This window comes from Eurypyga helias, unplaced genomic scaffold (genome assembly GCF_000690775.1).
Source record: "Eurypyga helias isolate BGI_N326 unplaced genomic scaffold, ASM69077v1 scaffold514, whole genome shotgun sequence".
Taxonomy (NCBI): domain Eukaryota; kingdom Metazoa; phylum Chordata; class Aves; order Eurypygiformes; family Eurypygidae; genus Eurypyga; species Eurypyga helias.
This window is the reverse complement of record NW_010245453.1, coordinates 110683-129582: the sequence shown is the minus strand read 5'-3', so window position 1 is coordinate 129582 and position 18900 is coordinate 110683. Positions and strand designations below refer to the sequence as shown.

The 18900-nt window shown below is 37.0% G+C and overlaps 1 protein-coding gene across 1 annotated transcript in view; it reads right to left on the bottom strand.

The window, feature by feature from the left end:
- Positions 1–6262: 6262 nt before the first annotated feature.
- The window catches only part of MYBPC3 (myosin binding protein C, cardiac), a 60731-nt gene continuing 48093 nt past the window's right edge, over positions 6263–18900 (bottom strand). The window contains exons 29-33 of the mRNA XM_010150057.1: positions 14738–14933; positions 10570–10709; positions 9616–9775; positions 8921–9057; positions 6263–6502 (exon numbers count right to left, since the gene is read on the bottom strand). Of these exons, the coding sequence (XP_010148359.1) occupies positions 6263–6502; positions 8921–9057; positions 9616–9775; positions 10570–10709; positions 14738–14933 (873 nt within the window). The remainder of the gene's footprint in view (positions 6503–8920; positions 9058–9615; positions 9776–10569; positions 10710–14737; positions 14934–18900) is intronic.

Below are 18900 nucleotides of genomic sequence, written 5' to 3'. Positions count from 1 at the left end.
AATGGTTTTTTCCTGATATCTAATCTAAACCTCCCCCCTTTTAGTTTCAACCCGTTACCCCTTGTCCTGTCACTACAGGCCCTTAAACGTCGGTTAGGGCAATCTGAGCTCCATCGGTTTAGTTTGCATTTCACCCCACTGTATGATTGAAGTATTGTAACTTGGGCAGCAAGGCACGGATGGGCAGCTTGCGCACGGTGCCAGCCAGCCGTTTGGACCGCCTCAGCGAAGGGCAGTCACGCGCCTCTGCCTCAGCCCTCACCTCAGGCGTCGGCCCCGGGGGCTCCCCCGTTCCAGCTCCAAGTGCGCGTCCCTGACGGGAGCAAAACCAGCAGGCCCGGGAGCCAAGAGGCTGCCACATGGGGTATGGGGTGCTATGCCAGCTGGTCAGTAGTCCTGAGGTATTCTAATCACCCCCTGGAGGGGAGTGAATTTGAAATCCTCCTCAAATCCTGCTACAGCCACTGCCCAAAATTCAGGTGTTGGCATTTAACACAAAACCAACCAAACCCAACCCAAACAACAAAGAAAAAAAACCCCACCAAAAAACCACCCAAACCCCTACCACATTTCTGTTTTGAAGTTCAGTCTGTGAGCAGCCTGAAGAGGAGCTTAATTTTGTACCAAGTAAGTTTTGGGTAATGCTTGAAATTGGATTAGTAAGTAAGGCAATAGTTGATAGAGGCTTGAAGGAGCTAATCTTTCATCTTTGAGAAATTTACTCAATTTTAGAATTACACTTGAAGAAAAAGATGGTTTCTTAATGTATGTTATGCTTTGGCTTTTGAATTTTTTCCTCCTGGGTTTTATAAGCTTTTTTCCTTTTATTGTTGTTTTATGAGGTGTTGGTCAACCGTTAACTCATTTTGCTATTATTTCTTGCTCACAGAATAGTGGTCGGGATTTGAGTCCTGAGGCAATCTCAGGTAGCTAAAAGAAATGAGTTCTGGTTAGGTTTGCATTTGATGGTTTAATTGCAGTTTGTGGCTCAACAGTGTTTACCTATAATATTTATACAATAGTGCTGAAATACAGGATGAAACACAAAAGAATTGATGCTGTGGTGTGAAATATGTGTGATCCTGGGCTAAGGTGTCACGTGAGGGTTTATTTGGCTAGCAGGTAATACCACACAGAGAGAACTGAGCTAGGAGGAGTACCAGAAGTGTTATTTGTTCTTATTTTTGGGTTAGTTGGTGGTTCTTGTAAGTGGTATCTTAGCTCAAGTGAAGCACTGGGCTAGCTTGGCTATTTCTGTGCCTCATGCTACTGTGTATGTAGTAATGCACTGCAAGGTCCCTGTACGTTGGCCAAGTTTGTTATTTCAAGGTATCTAAGTATCTCCATTCCTGGAGATATATTACTTAATAGTAATTTCTCTGAAGGAAAGGCATGTGCACTGAACTGGCAGTAAGAGGGCTGAATTGATAGGTTTTAAATTGAATTTGTAATACCATCAAATGTTAAAGTCAATTTCACATAGATGTAGGTAGAAATAATAGGCCTGAAGAGGTTATGTTTATCTAAGTTGCATATATTTTTCGTATGGAAGGATCCATGTGAGCAAAAACGGAGTCGTTTTGTCTCAGGAAACTCCTGAAAGGATTTCAATATGACTTGTTTTTGATAGTTGTGGTTAGCTGTGAAAGGCACTTAATATGCTAAAAGAAAATGCTAGCAGATAAGCGTTTCTTTATGGCTCATGTTAATATTTTTTTAAGTATTGCTCTTACCTTACACTCTTCTTTCTAACAGTACTTAACAACTACAAGGTAAGAATATTTGCTATGACACTCGCGGATAAGTCCATCTGATTTTTGTATCAGAGGAGATCCCACACAGGAAAAGATCGTTAAAACCATCTTTTGTCATGTAGTCTTTCACGTGTGATGGGGGAAAATTGTGAAATTGTTGTTTGCAGCTAGCTAGGTTTGGGAGAAACTTAGATCAGATTATGCAGTTTTAATCAGATTGGGATGAAAGTTATTTATTTATTTCTTAACATAATTAATGGACAGTTAGTGAACTTTTGTACATTTAAGGCCAGTATCAGCAATAGAACAGATAAATGACAATACTGTATGTATGCAAAACATCAAGAAACACCTACAGTTTTCTAAAGACCCTTCTAGAACTAATCACAGAAGCTTCACATCTTGCAGGTGCATATTCCCCATTTTCATCATTTCAGTGTGTGAAGAGTGGTTAGCGCTTTGGATTTTCAGAATTTACATTTTTAGGAATAATTTTTAGAAAACAAACTAGAGTGTGCTTCTCTCCTCTTTTTTTTTTTTTTGTTTGTTTGTTTTGGTTTTGGTAACTATTCAGTGACAAGGGGTGGACCCAATCTAAAGGTTCTGAAAGTTCAAACTGATTTGTGTTTTTCATGTAGAAGCACAGCATTGTCTTAGAAGGCCCTATGGAATCAGATTCTGACTATTTGGCACTACCATGCATGAATTACTTACAGAAGTAATATCTCAGCCAGTGTTTTTCAGGAGGCATTTCTTTGTCATTAGTTTGAGGACTTTGAAACAGTAGAAAGCAAATTTGTGAGCTCTGGATATTTATTTGATATATGGTAGAATTTCATACTTGAAGACAATTTCAACAACGGAATTTCATGAACAAATTACTAACCTCTAGTGAAAGCCTCAGTGTGCAGTATACTGCTTTTCACAGCTGAGAGGTGAAATAAATGTTCACTTGTGAAAGCACTGCTTTTCCTGGAAAGATGATACTCATGTTGAATAGCTAAGAATTGAGCAGAAAATGCCATTCTTAGTGCCTCTTGATTTAATTTTGACCTCTTTCAGTATTGCACCCCATTAGAGCAGGAAAGTCTACTCTCTTTTTGAAACCTCTTTCTGATAAGAGAATGTATCTGGTATTGCACCAAACTCTCCTTAGGGCAAACTGCCCTTTGTAATCTAAACTCTTGCAATTCAGTCTCTCCTTTTCAACAAACATTGCCCACAGGTGCTGGGATGTCCTCTCAGTCCACTGCATTCTGGTCATACGTTCTTTATAATATGGAATGTTTGACTTTTATATGTGGTGTGTGCCTTATTTTTTTAAAGAAGTGTTGCTCAGAAAACAAAAGCACAAAACAACATCAACTTGTTTGCATATTTTCTGTAATTTTTTTATTTATTTGTTGAATAATAACAATGTGCAACAGAGAAACATTAACCTTGGATACGTTGACTTTGGTTTTAGAGGAGTACCTTTCTTTGTTCTGATAGCAGAATAAAATAATCAAAATACCCATCTCGTTTTATAATAAAAACACTGTTGATAGATGTATTTGCTTGTTTAGTACAACTATCATGCTGTGTCAGACACACTTTTCCATCTCTACTGGCACATTGGAGACAGGAGAGTGGTATTACTTCAGTTCCCTTGTGTTGATTCTTCCAAAAAGGCAGTGCTTCCTGGATTAATGTCACCATCCCACCTTCTCTTGTACTGTGATCATGGAAAAGTACTTTCCATCGAGGAGCTACTATCAACCACTGCAGGTCCAATAAACCCCCCCCAAACCCCATCCTAAATACTACTCAAACTAGTAGGTGAGAAGCCAGAAATGCTATTGTGTCATTTAATTGGTCAAAATTATCTGCATAAATACATACCATTCATAGATTTTCAAAAGCCTTCAGTAATACTTGATCACAGTATCTTTATTGTATTCATCACAAGCATTTTGTTTTGAAATTTTTTATTTACGTGCCAATGATCTCCCTTGCTACATCTTACACTGTTTCATCTGATGCACAAAACTGTCTCTGCAGTTTCGTGTGATGTCTGTGATTGGTTGCAGAAACACCTGTTAACTGGAATTCTACACTGGTGTCTTTTTAAAAGCTAGAAACCCAGTAGTGAGTAATTATCAGAGAAACTATTTTCTATGTAAAGCAGAACAGTAGCCTTAGCCAGGGATTCCCAAATGGTGTGTTTTGGACACGGTTCTGCAAAGATCCTCTCAAGAGCGCAGAAGTAGGTATTTCAAGCGCTGACAGTAAAAACAGTAGGAATGAAAGTTACTTTCTATTGTGCAGAGATCAGTCTAATGAAAAGTGATTAAACATTACAAATAACTTGCTAGTTGTTATTCTGAGCTACTTGTTTCTTATGAAGTGTGCTAGAATTCTGAGAAAAGAAATTCCTCACTTCTATAGTTCTCTCCATTTTATGTTCGTTTCAGATGCTGGAAACGTCTGAAATTACGTGAACGTAATTTTCTTTTTTGAGAGAGACATATCTTATGTATGTAATGGGGGAAAGTTTTATCTTGATTTTTCCTGAATTTCTTCACATGGAAACAGAGGCAATGTAACTAAACCAGATGTATGAAAAGAGGAAATACTGTCTGAAAATATGCTGAGTGAGCAGGACGTTACAAGACACTGCTGCCTCCTTGTAGACATATATTGAATTACTTTTAAGATGAGCAGGACTCCTAAATGTAGCTGTAATGATCCGTCATTGATTTCTTCAATTTTCTTCTTTTCAAGTTCCATTTCAGTGCTGAGACAGAGAATGGGGAGAACGACTTATTGTCAAACACGTTACCTGATTGTTGGTTACAGCTATTTAATTTTTTAAAAGTCTAAAATGTAGATTACACTTCTAGAAGCATTCTAATTTTTACTCTGCTTGCTTGGTTAAAGTACTGCACATGGATTATTGATACTGCTGAGCTTTATATTAATAAAGAACAGTCTCCTAGAGGGATGCTTATAGTGAGTTCAGGAAAAGAGTCAGCAAAGTGTTCTGTTATTCTTACAGATTTTTACACCGGCACAACATATTAAAGGTTGATACCCATGAAATCCTGACTTTAAAATAAACCAAGGAAATTACCTTGAAGTAATACGGTATCAGTATGATGATTAAAAAAACCAAACAGAAATTAAAAAAAAAAAAAATCATCACCCCCAACATTATAAAAATTCCATAAAGTCTCTAACATGAATATCTAAAGACTACTTAATCTTACATCTAACTGAACAGCCATTGCTGCTTTATCCAGCTGAACTATTTGATTCATACCTTGGCTTGAAGATGGTTTGAGATTCAGAGGTTTACTGAGGTGCTGGAGAATAAAACAAACAAACAAACAAAAAAGGTAAGATATCAGCAGACGCTAAAGGATGCTAGTTTTAAATTCAAACTTGGTGCTGAAGGTGAAAGAAATTTGGAAGCTTTATAGTAGTTTCTTTTATCTGATGATTCCAAGGAGATATGGTGTTCCCAAAGCAAACTTCAGAAGATGATCTACCAACCTTCGTGCCATGTCTACACTGCACAGTGTGGCACTGAACAGAAATACTTGAGCTGGCCATTGAACTGAAGGTAGCGTTAAGTGTCTTGATAAGCTCTGCATAGATTAGCTACACGCTGCAGAGCTCTTGGTATGAGTTCATCATTGTACTAAAGCAGCTAAACTGCTTGCTGCCAAGACCTCGGTGATGCTATCTGTGCCCAGCACTGCAAGGTGTACTGAGTACACTTTCCTGACGTAGCACTGAGTACAAAGTTGAACTCTGTGCTGTGTAGAAATACCTTCAGGTTTGCCCTGCTGAAGACAGAGCTCCTTCAATAGCTGTTATGGAGATCAGGCTGCCCAGAGAGGTCGTGGAGACTTTCAAAACCTGCCTGGATGCGTTCCTGTGCAATCTGCTCTAGATGAACCTGCCTTGGCAGAGGGGTTGGACTAGATGATCTCCAGAGATCCCTTCCAACCCTCACCATTCTGTGATTCGGTGATCACCTTCATAGCTCTCTCTGGGTTTGATGAGCACTTGAAGTGGTGCTATATAGGTTTGTATTGACAAATAGATACATTAGTAGCAGCTTTACCAAAAATATTTGTTCGTTATTTCTTATTGTGTTATAAACATGTGACACTTTCTTCCTGTCCCTTTTGACAAATTGTCAGTGTTTGAAAAAGGTTTGTGATGTAGCTCTCATTCACTACCTTTCACATATATCTACAAATATCCACAGTGCAGTGCTTGTAGGCAGACCTCCATTCCAGTGCTAAGTATCTTCTCTAGAAACATTGTCAGAAGCGTGATAATTGTCCGCCTTCAGACCTGTATTACCTAGCAAGTAACCTAATCTATCTTAACAGTGTAGAATGAAAAATACAATCACGTTGTTGTGTGTAATTAACAAACTTTTTATATACCACCAAAGAAGTCAAGGTTATAAGGGGAACTATTATTTTTTAAATGTTTGGTGTTTTAGCTATCTGTTACTCTTGCTGCATTGCAGTATTAGTGTTATCCATAAGGTTCATCTGGTTACCTCTGACGTCCAGTCTGCACTCTATTTCAGCTTCACCACACTCATTAACAGCTCTACAGGTATAACAGCCACCATCAAATGGAGTTGGTTTCCGGATCTCCAGGGTCAACACACCCTGTTTACTGAACATGCGGTATTTGGCATCCCCAGAGAGATCCATTTTGTTTTTGTACCAGAATATCTTTGGCTGAAGAACACAAAAGAAGAATTTTAACACAGAAGGTAGAAAATGGAAGACTTGCAGCTGATCTTGCAGCTTTAATTTAGCCATCAAAGGGTTATGCATTATGAGGGCTATATATTACACTGCAGTGTTAACAATTTTCAAGGAACCTGTCATTCAATACAAACTCATGAAACTAATAATTCAGATGATCAGTATTTTCTTTAACTCTCAAATAGCATGTAGAGAATGTAGGTCTGTACCCTATTTTATTGCAGCTTTAAAAAAAACCCATACAAAACAGCTACAAATTAATTCCTTCAGGAGTTATTTAATTGTGCTTATTCAAATATATCTGAATGCTTCAAGTATCATATAAAAGGGGAATTAAACTGCACAGATTATTAGAGCAGAAGTGTCCACAGAAGTTGTGTGGCCAACTTGGGATGCCAAGGTTTGGACTGGGAAAGGATTTTCCAAACCATTTAGCGTATCTTTAGCAACTTCAGGGATTTCAAGATAAAGTTCCTTTTGGCTTCAGCAGAGCAATAAAGTGGTTGGCTCTGCACCAGTTCAAGCCATTGTGTTTTGTTTCTGGTACCTGAAAATGTACCTTTTAATTTTTATAAATGCAATTTTGAAAATGAAATATCTGATATAAAGCAAACTGCTTTTGTTTATTTCAAGCTTGTTAGCACATACAGGGCTTTAAAGAGTAGGAGTCAAAGCTCTGCATTCATTTGTTTGACTTTCAGAATAAAAATCTTATGTTTGTTTACTCATAAAATTTAAAACTACTGCACTGTTTTGTAGAGTGCATTCAGATCTACCAAGTCACTTGTGGTTTTGACCCGTGGTGTGCTATACAGTGCATCCCTGTTGCCATGCTTAATTTTTTAAAGATGTTGGCTGGATTTTCTCCTGCCTTGAATTTTTTTTTCCTTCTTTTTCTATAGCCTATTTATTGTTCTGGGTATATGTCTTTTATTTCAACACTGCTACCAGTGTGTGAATATTGGCTCTGTCTAAAGTGGTAATTTTTCATGCTGTACAAACCATATCAGAGATATGCTTGATAATCTATGGCTATTCAGAATTGGAAAGATCTATCAACATAAGCTACTGTCTGTGAAAAAGACCTGACGCAGAGTTCTACAGTAGGTACAGAAACTTTTTGTGAAGGTTAATTTGGGCAGCGCAAGTACAGAAATGTACCTGGGAAATACAAAGTTTTTCTTAGTTCTAAGAACATTCTATGGAACCTGAATGAAGTTGATACAGACGCACAAAAAGGCCAGTTAACCAAGGAGGAATATTATTACTACCACTGCCATTTCATGATGAATATAAGCTGAGACAGCTACTGGAAGGTGCATTTTGCCTACATTGGCTGTTATTTCTTCTATGATGTAATTGTCCTTTTGCAGCTCTTTATGTGGTTATGCTTCCTTTTTATATTTGAGCTCTGTCTGGAGCTCCTTCTTCATCCAACAAACTGCAGCAAATGATTGCATTAAGACTATCTTTTTTTTTCTTTTAGTTAGTTTGAACTTTGGGCAATTATCTTACATGTTTTGCTGTGTAGCTATCATGTAGCAGGCATGAGGAAGGGAGAGGACCTGGAAGTAAGCAGCCAAAACGGGAAGGGAAAAAGAGTACTGCATCTTTTGTGATTGCACTAATTTAAATTTATTGCAAGATTATGTCATTATATGGTAAATTCCTTACTGCAGACAAAAAGCCTATTTCCCTTTTTTGCAATACCTAAATTTAGCTCCTAGCTGATAGAGTTTTTGCTGCTTGTTCCTGCCTAACAAAAATGTACATCTTTTTGTACTCTTTAAAGAGACTTCAACAAAGATATTTAGACTGAGAAAATATTCCTTTGAGATTAAAAAAAAAAAGAAAAGGCAAAAGACCCCAAAACTTTACACATGACAGCAGGTCTTATTCTAGCTCATTTTGCAGAATAACTCAAACTCTCAAAGTTATGTGGATGTATTGACAGAGCAGAAAAGTCTGGTGTTCCTATGTATCATTTGTGTTAATGGAACAGTACATTACATTAGCTGCTCTTTTCTTGAAAGACTAAAGAGAACAAAATGCACATTGTGAGAAGATACTTCTTTTTTCTTGGTTTTTTTCACTACTTGCCTTCAGTGAGTAGATTTTATGTACACATGGTACATTTTCAATGGCATGGTGTTCCCATAAGCAATGACTGTCCTTTCTTCTGTCTCTTTCACTGTATTGCCCCACAAATGCTTGCACCATGCATTCTAGTTAAGCATCCATTATGAGTGAGGTGGGAGATAATTGGGTGACCTTTACTTTTTCTTAATATAGTCACATTACTCCCCACTCACACTGAACCGGCATGAATTCTAAGGCAGCATCTGGGCTTGTCGCAACAGTATCAATGACAGTTGATGTAATCTGTACCTTGGGGATTCCTCTTACAGCACAGCTGAGTGTGGTGTTGTATCCTGCAATCACAGAACGGTTTACTAAAGGGTGAGTGAATTTAGGAGCTTCGGAGAAGTCATGCTCTTTGTAACGCGGTGGCTTGTAAGTGGTGCCTGCAATTCAAAGAAACAGAATACTGAGAACTGTTTTTTCAATTCTGTTGACTTGTGAACAAGCTATTTGTCACTTAATTTGCCTGTATGATTAAAGATGAGCTATGGCATTTATGATATAATAAAATCTTTAAATTCACTCTAAAACACATCTCATGTTTAATACTTCAGTTAAAGAGAAAGGTCCTGGAAATCATGGCTTTTCAGCTTCTGTTAAAAAATATGAGCCACATATGTCTCCAGGGGAAGTCTTTACCACAGACATCTTAAACTTTTAACCCCAGAATATAAATATATCCCCCAAGTTGTATCATTACATTGAGATAATGTAGTTTCAGAAGACTGTGTGATTAAATTTTTTTGAACAGGTGTTTGTGTTCTTACAGGATATTTGCCTAGATAAGGGCTCTTGATGCTAAAACACTTTGTAAGTGCTAGTTACTAAGCAATGAAAATATGTCTAATGGTGCATCTAGCAAAAATATATTTTCCATTTACTAATGTACTATTTCTGGTACTTAGTGGCTTTTGTGATCTTTGTTTTGAAGAATATGTTACCTGTTTTTTGGATATAGGCAGGATTTTTGGTGGTTGCAGCAGTTTCACTCAATCCACACAGATTTTCACTGAAGATTCGAAAAAAATACTCATTTCCCATAATCAGGTCTGATACCACACAGTTTGTGCGACGATAGCGATCAAAAACAGTATACCATTCCTGTAACAAGACTATACTGTTTAGAAAGATGCTATGAGAGGTCAGACATGGTGCTAGTTTTGGTATGGAGAGATCCTTCTTGCTACAAGGAAAAGACAGGTAGACAGGTATTTAACACTAGCCTGCAAAATGAATATTATGTTGTTTCTCATGAAGATCAGATGACCTATTTTCTTTTTATTTTCTAGCTGGTGTGATAGATGTATGAATACTTGCATTCTGAGGGGAAAAAAACTCCATGTCTTTACATTTTTTTCCCTACTCATATCTGGGGAACTTGATACAGGATGTGTCCTCAGAACATGACTACTTGATGGTGGACTCCCATGAGAAAGACATTTTCCAGTTTGATTGGCATACATACCTCTCCCAGTAGATACCATACTATGCTCTACTAGTTTTAGTTGGGACAGAATTAATTTTCTTCACAGCAGCTGAGTTCAAGTCTAACTCTTCCTTCCTCCCCTTCAGTTTTTCCCTGCATTTATGAAAAATAGAATTCCAAATAGAAAATATAATTCCACCTTAGGAGTAGGCCTATCTGGCCAGTCACCACCAGATGGGACAGACTAGGCCTCTCTTTCTACATTTTCTGGGGGACAGTTTATACAGTTCTATACTTAGCCTTTTGGTTCTTTTTAGATTCTATTCTTCAATGTTTAACTGCCTCCAATATGCCATAGGATATCTTGGACACATAGCTGCGAGTCATGAATTCAGCTATTTTCCTCAAGTCTCCACGTTCCCAGAGTTTCAACTCCATACAAAGTCACTGACCCAGTGTAGTTTCTTACCATTGTCTTTTTGTCAGCTTTCTGGACTGTGTAGCCCAAGATCTGTGCATTGCCATCGTTTTGTGGAGGTGTCCACTCCAGGGCTGCATTAAATCCCCAAACGTCTACCAGCTTTATATTCTGAGGAGGACCAGGCTTGTCTGCAGAGAAGACATGAAAAAAACTCCTTAGCTTTTGGTTCAATATGTTAAGAGCTTTGTCACTTTCTCCCATGCAGGATAAAAATAGAGCTTGATAGCAATCTATATTCCATAGCAATGCACTTCATTTATGTGAATTGAAACTGTAAACAGGAAATCTGGGGAATTTTGAAATACCCTTCTAGTATTCTTCTGAGAGGCCTGAAATCTCCACAGAAGTAGATGACACAGTAGAATTAGTAACATAGGAACCAGACAGACCCTTCCTTAAAATGGAATAAGAAGTTTGTGTTGTTTGGATGGGTGTGATTAACTCTTTTACTACAGTTTTATCACTTGCTTTGTTACCTCAGCCATTTAGATACACCAAGAATAATATATCTAGTTGCCTTTGTTGTTTATATATTCCTCTCAGATAAGGAAGGCTGGCCATTTGGGAATATCCCTGCCTCTCTTTCACGTTGCCTCAGTGGCAACAGGCCCACTAGTGTTAGCTGTCCCTCTAGTGACATTTCTCTGTAATAGCTAGGAAAAGAAAAAACTCTCAAGCAGGTACAGAAGTCTATGTCCATTTTAAGATACCTGGAATTACATAAAAGAATATATATTATAAAATTATAGTAACTTTCTTCCTTCTTTTAATGACCATTCATATTTATACTGATGTTTTTTAGTTGAATGCTCTGACATTTACATTATATTTATTAAGTAATATTCATGTCTCTCTTAGCTTGAGGATGCTAGTTCCCCTTTTTGATATGTTAGATTGTTGCTCACAGCTACAGGGCCTGTGGGGGAGATCATTAGGCCAGGGTAAAAGGTCTTTTGATAAAGTGGAAGATAGTTCGGGATCATTCTAGATAGATGAATGGAAACTGTCTCCCCTTTTTGTAACTGGTATGGATGAATGAAGAAAATAATAAGAATCTGATGAATATAGGCTTGAGAAGAGCAAAGCACAAAGGAATGTAATTACAGATTGCTTCTGATGTAATTCCTTAAAGAATGACACACAAACCAATAATAAACCAGCTTTTCACTGTTGTTAGGAAAACTGTGACGTTCTATGTCAAATCATAATGTACTAATTCTCTTTTCACTGGCGTACTTTGGATTTAAAGACTGCTTTATAATTAGCTTTAACCCTTTCTGTCATAGGTATAGAAAGATAAATTTACTAAATGGACTTCTATATTCTTGATCTTTGTGGTTTGATGGGATAATGCAATCTGCAAGAATACAAAGGAATTTTGAATAGATAGAATATTCCTTTCTTAGTACTGACCAGTACATCTCTAGCTGGCATTGTGAGCACAGGATGGGAAAAGTTAATCCTAGTGATGCATCTTTAGCAAATTATTTTCCTCTGTAGGATACTGTGTTAGACTGGGGATTTATATTCTGTGGAAATAGTCTGCTGCCCTCAGTACAAGTTCATCTGAGGTTTTTTTGCATAATACTAAATTTTATAGAATGGCAAGAAGAGGTAAAGTGTGAATAATCTTTCAAAAAAAGGTTAATTTACATTTTCAAATATAAATAATGAGAACAATATATAGTCCCAGTTAAAAAAATTAAAAATATAGAATTGAGGTTTATTTGGTCAATAGAAGGCAGGATGGAAGGCATCATTTACTGATTCACGTAGAGGGGGAAAAAAGTTGAGGGACATTGTATTTTTCAGAGATAAGAGGTATTTTCATTATCCAAGACCTTTCTATAACTATTTGAAATATACTGTATTCCTACGGTGAAAGTTCATATTTTGTAGGTCTCTGGAGTAAACCGCAGCAATTGTTTTGGCAATAATGTCAGAGGATGGCAGTAACAGAAGTATTTCTTCCTGTTTGGAACCAACAGGTGACTCATGATAGCAGCAGAGCTTTTGGTTACCTGCATCCTTGCCTTACTCAAAACAGATACATGCTGAAGCTACAAGCGTTACTCCTTCATCAAGGAGACATTTGCCAAGGGAAGTTAACTGATGAACAGACACCTCAGAAGATCACCGACTGATTTATTATATGTCTGAAAGCTGGGTTGGCTTTTATGCATACCATTCTACAGCACATAAAGTATTACTAGAATATGCTTTCTACTAGTATATAGAGTGCCAGAATCACTCATATTTCTTTCTCTCTCTTTCCTGCTAAGAGAACATAAAATCTGGAGTGCAAAAAGTGCTGTTGATAGAGTTGAAAAGAGATAGTTCTGATGAAAGACTGACAGATCAGAGTAGATGCCTTGGTTGCAGAAGTATCTGCATATGTTACAAGACCTTTCTCTTCTTGTCCAGGAAATAAATGAAATGTATTTATTCCCTTTCAGTTGAGCATGCTGCCAAAGAAGTAAAAAGTTAATACCTGTCCTCCAATTATGACACATATTAATCTGTGTGATAAGATTGGTTGCTTTTTTTCAGCATTTTCTTTTTTATGAAATAACTGTGACAACATGTATGGGGTTTTATGCCTTTCTATAGTACCAAATAATGGGTGGAAGATACCTGGTACCGAGCTGTTAGAGCGATGTGCTAGAATCTAGTCACTAATGGGTTTTAGAAAGGTATTTTGGTGTGTAGGGTGCACTACTCCCCTTTATCCAAGTCCCATGGGATTACTTTGTTTTATGTGTCGTTTATTTATTTTGCAATTGCAGAACTGGAGCCGCCCTCTTGAGCAGAAGCAGCTGGTGGTATTAAGACATATTTGCTTCAATTTGTTAAGCCTTTCTTGTTTGCTGTTGGCACCACTACATAACCATGCTGCCAACATTATTTTATTAAACTTTAAGCAGAATACAGTCAGCATTATAACCTTAATGCCAAAGCATTAGAAGTTATGTTTAAATAATCTTTTTGTGCCAAAATGCATATTATAAAAATGTATGGATACATTGGAGGAAATTTGGGATGACAGTGTGAAAGTGTGGGGAAAGAGAAATATAAACAATTATCAAGAATGTTTCATAGAGCTGTAATGGGGAGAAATAGAAGAGTTCTGATGAAATCTGAGCAGGCCAGATCTCAGAGTGTATCTCACAAGGGAAGTTAGTGAAACCTGGGTGGTGCATTCCTTTAAAAGTGACACTAGAAAAGAGAATATGAATTATATAATTTATAGGAGGAATAAGCCTCCACTAAGCCTCAAGCTACCTCGACACTCTTAACGTAGTAAAGCATTAAATGTGTATTTTCCAAATTCACAGGGCTGTGTCTTGTTGCCATTTTTAATTCTCAGAATAGTAGAGCTATATTAGTGCAATGATTTTATCTTCACTGTCCTTATCTGCTGAAGAAACCAGATAAGAGTATATCCATTCCAGGATTTGTATTTCCCTCCTTGAGGACAATATGGCTATCCCCAAGAACACCAGAACTCTTAAATTCTTTCTATCACTCTCAAAATGGCAGAAAGAAGGGTGGTAAAGATGATTGAAGATATGGAATGGCATCTTATTGAAAACAAGGTCTAAAACTTGAGAAAGTTAACTGAGGAGAGTGTGACTGAAGGCTATAAAATCATGAGTAACATGGAAAAGGTGAATAAATGATAATTCATGGGGTTTTTTTTGTGGTACAAAACTGCATGGTCATCAAATAGGACTATCAGCCAAATAGGTAGTTGTACATGCACTTAAACTGAAATTGTTTGCAAAAGGATATTTGGATTCTGAAACTAGGCCTGGATTAAAAGACTGACTGGATAAAATCATGCAAGAAAAACAGCCCTCAGGAGTTATGGGACACACATATATACCCCTCCCTCTGAAAGTCTCTAGGACAGAGATAATTTCAAGCTAAGAGAATATTCTAGGTAAATAAAATTACGTGCTAGCCCTGCTCTGAGCATTGTCCTTGTTTTCTCCTATCAACCATTGTCAGAGAAGGGGTTCTGAGGTAGTTGGACTTTGGATTCCCTCAGTATGGCCACTGTGAGGTGTGGGTGGGGGTTTTTTTTTTTTTGGTTGTTTGTTTGTTTTTGTTTTTTTGTATGGTATGCTTTATTTTGATGTTGTCATGTTCTTACCTATTATTTGCATTGTTATTGAAACTTTATCAGTCATGTTTTCTATCTGAAGAGTGACTTCATATGTTCCTGAGTGATGAAGCTCTGCCTTTCTGATGAAGAGGATTGTGTCTGTGTTGCTGTTCCGAATTCCCACATCTTTGGAGTTTAGAGTTTCACCATCTTTCATCCAAATGATTTTGGGTCTTGGTTTACCCTGAAAGGAAAAATACGTTTATTTTTTTTTTTAGGTTATAGTAGATGTCTATTTTTCATTTTTCTTTTTGGTGATCTGTAAGTCTAGAAAACCTAATTTAGTATGCCAAGTTGAGACAGTAAACTGAATACTTTCTAATTTCTGTATTCTGGCAGGCAAATATGTGCTCCCATCTGTGTGGTTTAGTGGCACCATTCCCTGAGGATGCCATTTAGTTGAAGTTAGAAAAGAGGCTGAAGTTATATTGAGAACAAATCCAGAAAATATATACTTGTGCTGGTCTGGTACACTTTCCCAGGCATCTGTGAAGCCAACAGTTGATCTAGCTCACTCTGATTATTAAGTAACTGAAGTCTTTAATATCTGAGGAGTTTATTAGTTTTTTTCCCCCTTCTCTTCCTGGACTTAAAACATTTTATTCTCTATCCCCAGGCTTCTTTAAGATCTTTTGGAAAATTTTAATAATCGAAGTCTTGAGATGTGTAACTTACTGTACCATTCTTTGAGTTGCAAAACTTGTTTTGGTCAACCTATGCAATCGGTGTTGCTACACCCATGGAAGATGATGTTGTGGAATCATTAAGATATCTGTGGTTTACACCACTGTCAGCCATTTCCAGGAAAACTGGTAGATAATATTTAGTTCTTCAAAAATTATTTGAGCAATATTTCCACCATACTGCTCCAAATCAAGAATCCTAATTATTAACTGTATTTATAGTCAATCTAGCAGAAAATAACGAGGTGAGTGGGTTTTTTAAGCTTCTGCCAGATTAACATGGTGAAACAGTGCAATGTAGGGCTAGATGAATGCCACGAGTAGCTCAAATGGGTGGGGAAGGAAAGTGAGATCATCCAAGCCAGCAGTCAGATTTGCTTAGGCTGTCCTGGAACTCAAGTCTCAGGCACTGAAATTAGGATACATACTGCACTCCCCCTCTAGTAAACAGCAGAGAAAGCACCTCTAGAAGGTTCCTCAATTTACTGGTTGTCCGGATCATATTCTAAGGCTGTTATCTTCTTCCTCAGGCTACAGAGGGAGATTAGGATACTCAGACTCTTTGTTTAGGTGCCTGAAGGTAGGCAGAATAAGAAGTCTTTGTGCTTTGCTGCACCTTTGTTTCAGGTTTGTCTGGTATTTGCTCAGAATGTCTGTGTAACATCATGTTATTTTTCTGTGATATTAGAAATAAAAAGCTTCCTGTTATATAAGTCAGGCCAAGACCTGCCCAGGATTACACTTAAAGGACTTCTAAAATGCTTAGAAATTGCTATTCTTTAATAGATGCTCTTTTCTCTGGTGTCTAAATCATAAGATGTGATGTAATTGACTAGATCAGGGCTGATAATAAACCTTGAATGAGAAATAATTTTTGATCTTCCATTTTCCCCATCTGCTAACTGATTTTCTTGCTGCTTTCTGCCAAGGAATGTAGTCACCTTAGGCCTGTAGACCTGAAATATTAGACATGAGTTCTAGTGTACCTCACCTTGGTCTCATTTCATAGAACCCTTACAAAAAACTATTAAAAGAAGACATAGCTTTCCTTGTTCAGCTGGAATGTACAGTAAAAACTCTTGAAGAAGTAAAAGGATGTGAGTGTTTTGTTGGTGTGTGAGGAGTTGTTTGGGTTTTTTTTTTTCATACTCGACAGGAATTGACTCTATTTTACTTTCCGTATATGTGTGTATTTTAAAATGGTATGAGGATTCTGTTTGAAAACTTTGACTAGGGGAATGTTTTCAAAATAAACCAAACCCACTTAAAAGGGTATAATTATATGGAAATTTAAATAAAATTCCTAATTTCTCAACACAAATACTTGGCTAGGCTTTCAGATTGATAACAAGATTTAGTAGTTCTTGATGGATTGAGTAATGAGGTGAATCAAGATCTGGACCTACATATCTTGGCAAAAATGGACATGAGAGACCATAACATTATCTTTATCATAAGAAATATCTTGATTATAAATCAAGCTTTGCTGCTGCTGTTCTAGTGTGATCAGATACGTTCACTCACAGCACCTCCTTTTCTGAGGTGCTATGAGTGCCAGTTAAAGATTGCAAGTGTTCAAAGTGTTGGTTTTCATATACTCATATTTATAGACTGTGAAAAGCATAAACAGATAGAAAGTATGTTCCTAATACATACCTCAGAGGATTGGATTTCTGCAATGTGTAATGGGTAATCTGAGAGAGAACAGTGAGTGACAGAGTGGGTAAATAGCACAGCAGAGAAACCTCAGGGACTTTACTGCTAGGGAAGAACGAATGTAAATGCTTTTATATGTTTGTGTTCACACATATATGATGGGCAAGAAGACTGCTCAGTAATACTGTGAATTTTTTCCACTCATAGCACATAATGACTCTTCAATCATGTGGCCATGTAGTTAATCTTGAAACAAGAATATGTTCATTCACTTCCTTTCAGCAGGGAAATTAAATGGTACCTGCTTAATGCACTCAACAGAAAAAAGGTTCGTAATAATGTTGTTCTTTTCTGTACATTTTCATCTAAATATTTGAATATATCTGCAAATAACATTTAGCCCAAGATACCTTGACAAGGCATTTATTAGAATTTCAGTGTTAAATGACACAGTAATGACCGCGGACGTCACTGGTAGGATTACACAGAAACTGTAAATAGTAGAAAACACTGACTTAACACTTTAGTTAGATAATACTTTGCCTGATAATAATACCCCTAGTTAGATAATAATACTAGAAAACACTGACTTAACACTTTAGTTAGATAATACTTTGCCTGCTTGCGTTCCCTAGTTCAGGGTTCACAGTGATTCTAGTATTTGACTTTTCTCCTATATCCTTTTTGTAATTTGAAGATTGCAATCATATCTACTTAGAGTCTTTTTCATCAATAGAAATGTCCAGTGATTTAATATTTTTCAAAATGCAAAGTGAAATGTTTTTTGCTTTGCTTTTTGAAAGATCCTCAGTTTTGCATATTCTAAAGAGGTTTTTGCAGTAATAAGAATTGTAGCTATATCTGCAATTCAACACTATTAAAAATTTAATTCACTCAAAAGTACTTATTTAATTAAAGTCCTCAGGTTTTGTTCTTAGGCTAAAATGTGGTGTTGATGGATAGATTTTAGCATTTTTTGTTAGCCTTATCTTTTAGGAGATGAGTTTATACCATCATGTGATTTGTCAGTCAATTGACTTTTGAATCAGCTGGTTCATTTCAGCTAAATTTGACAGTGCACTAGAAACCTCTAAGATTAGCTTAGTATGGTTTTGTGAAAACTGATGACAGGGTCAAATGCCAAAACCTCAATTAGTGTCTCCTCTGAGGAAAAGTCAGAGAAGACTTGGTCTTTACCCGTTTTTTTTGGCAACAGCTGAATGATCAGGCAGGATAAGTGAAGCTCTGGATTAGTTGCTACATGTACTTTCTTTGGCCAGGGGAACTGAGGACATGTTAGCTAGGACTACCTGGGGAGTAGGGCAAAGAACTGGCAAATCTCTGGGAATATATGAGGCTGCTCTAAGCAAAAGAGGAGGGTTATATGCTGGGAAGTTGGTAGTATAGGTGACATACACAAATCTATGAAATTACAAAATTACTAGTCCCTTGACTTATGCGACAGCTTGTCAATTTTGTGCAAATTTTCTTGAACTTAGACACCAAAGCAGCAAAAATATGTGTGGTTTTCTTTTTTTTTCCCAAGACTTGCATAACTCAGAAATATCAGATGTAAAAATCTTTCATTTTGCACGTGACTGGTCCTCAGTGAAGGGGTCATTTTAGCAATTTTGTTGGTAAGAAAAATGAAAGAAAAAAATAAGCATGTGATTATGTCAAAGTAGTGTGAACATGCAATGCAAGGTAGTTACTCCATGTATTGGTTTGCAACTGTTTACTGATTAGATATATCTGTGTGAAAAAACAACTTTTCATGTACCTCCCTAACCACAGGGGAAGACGTGTATTTTA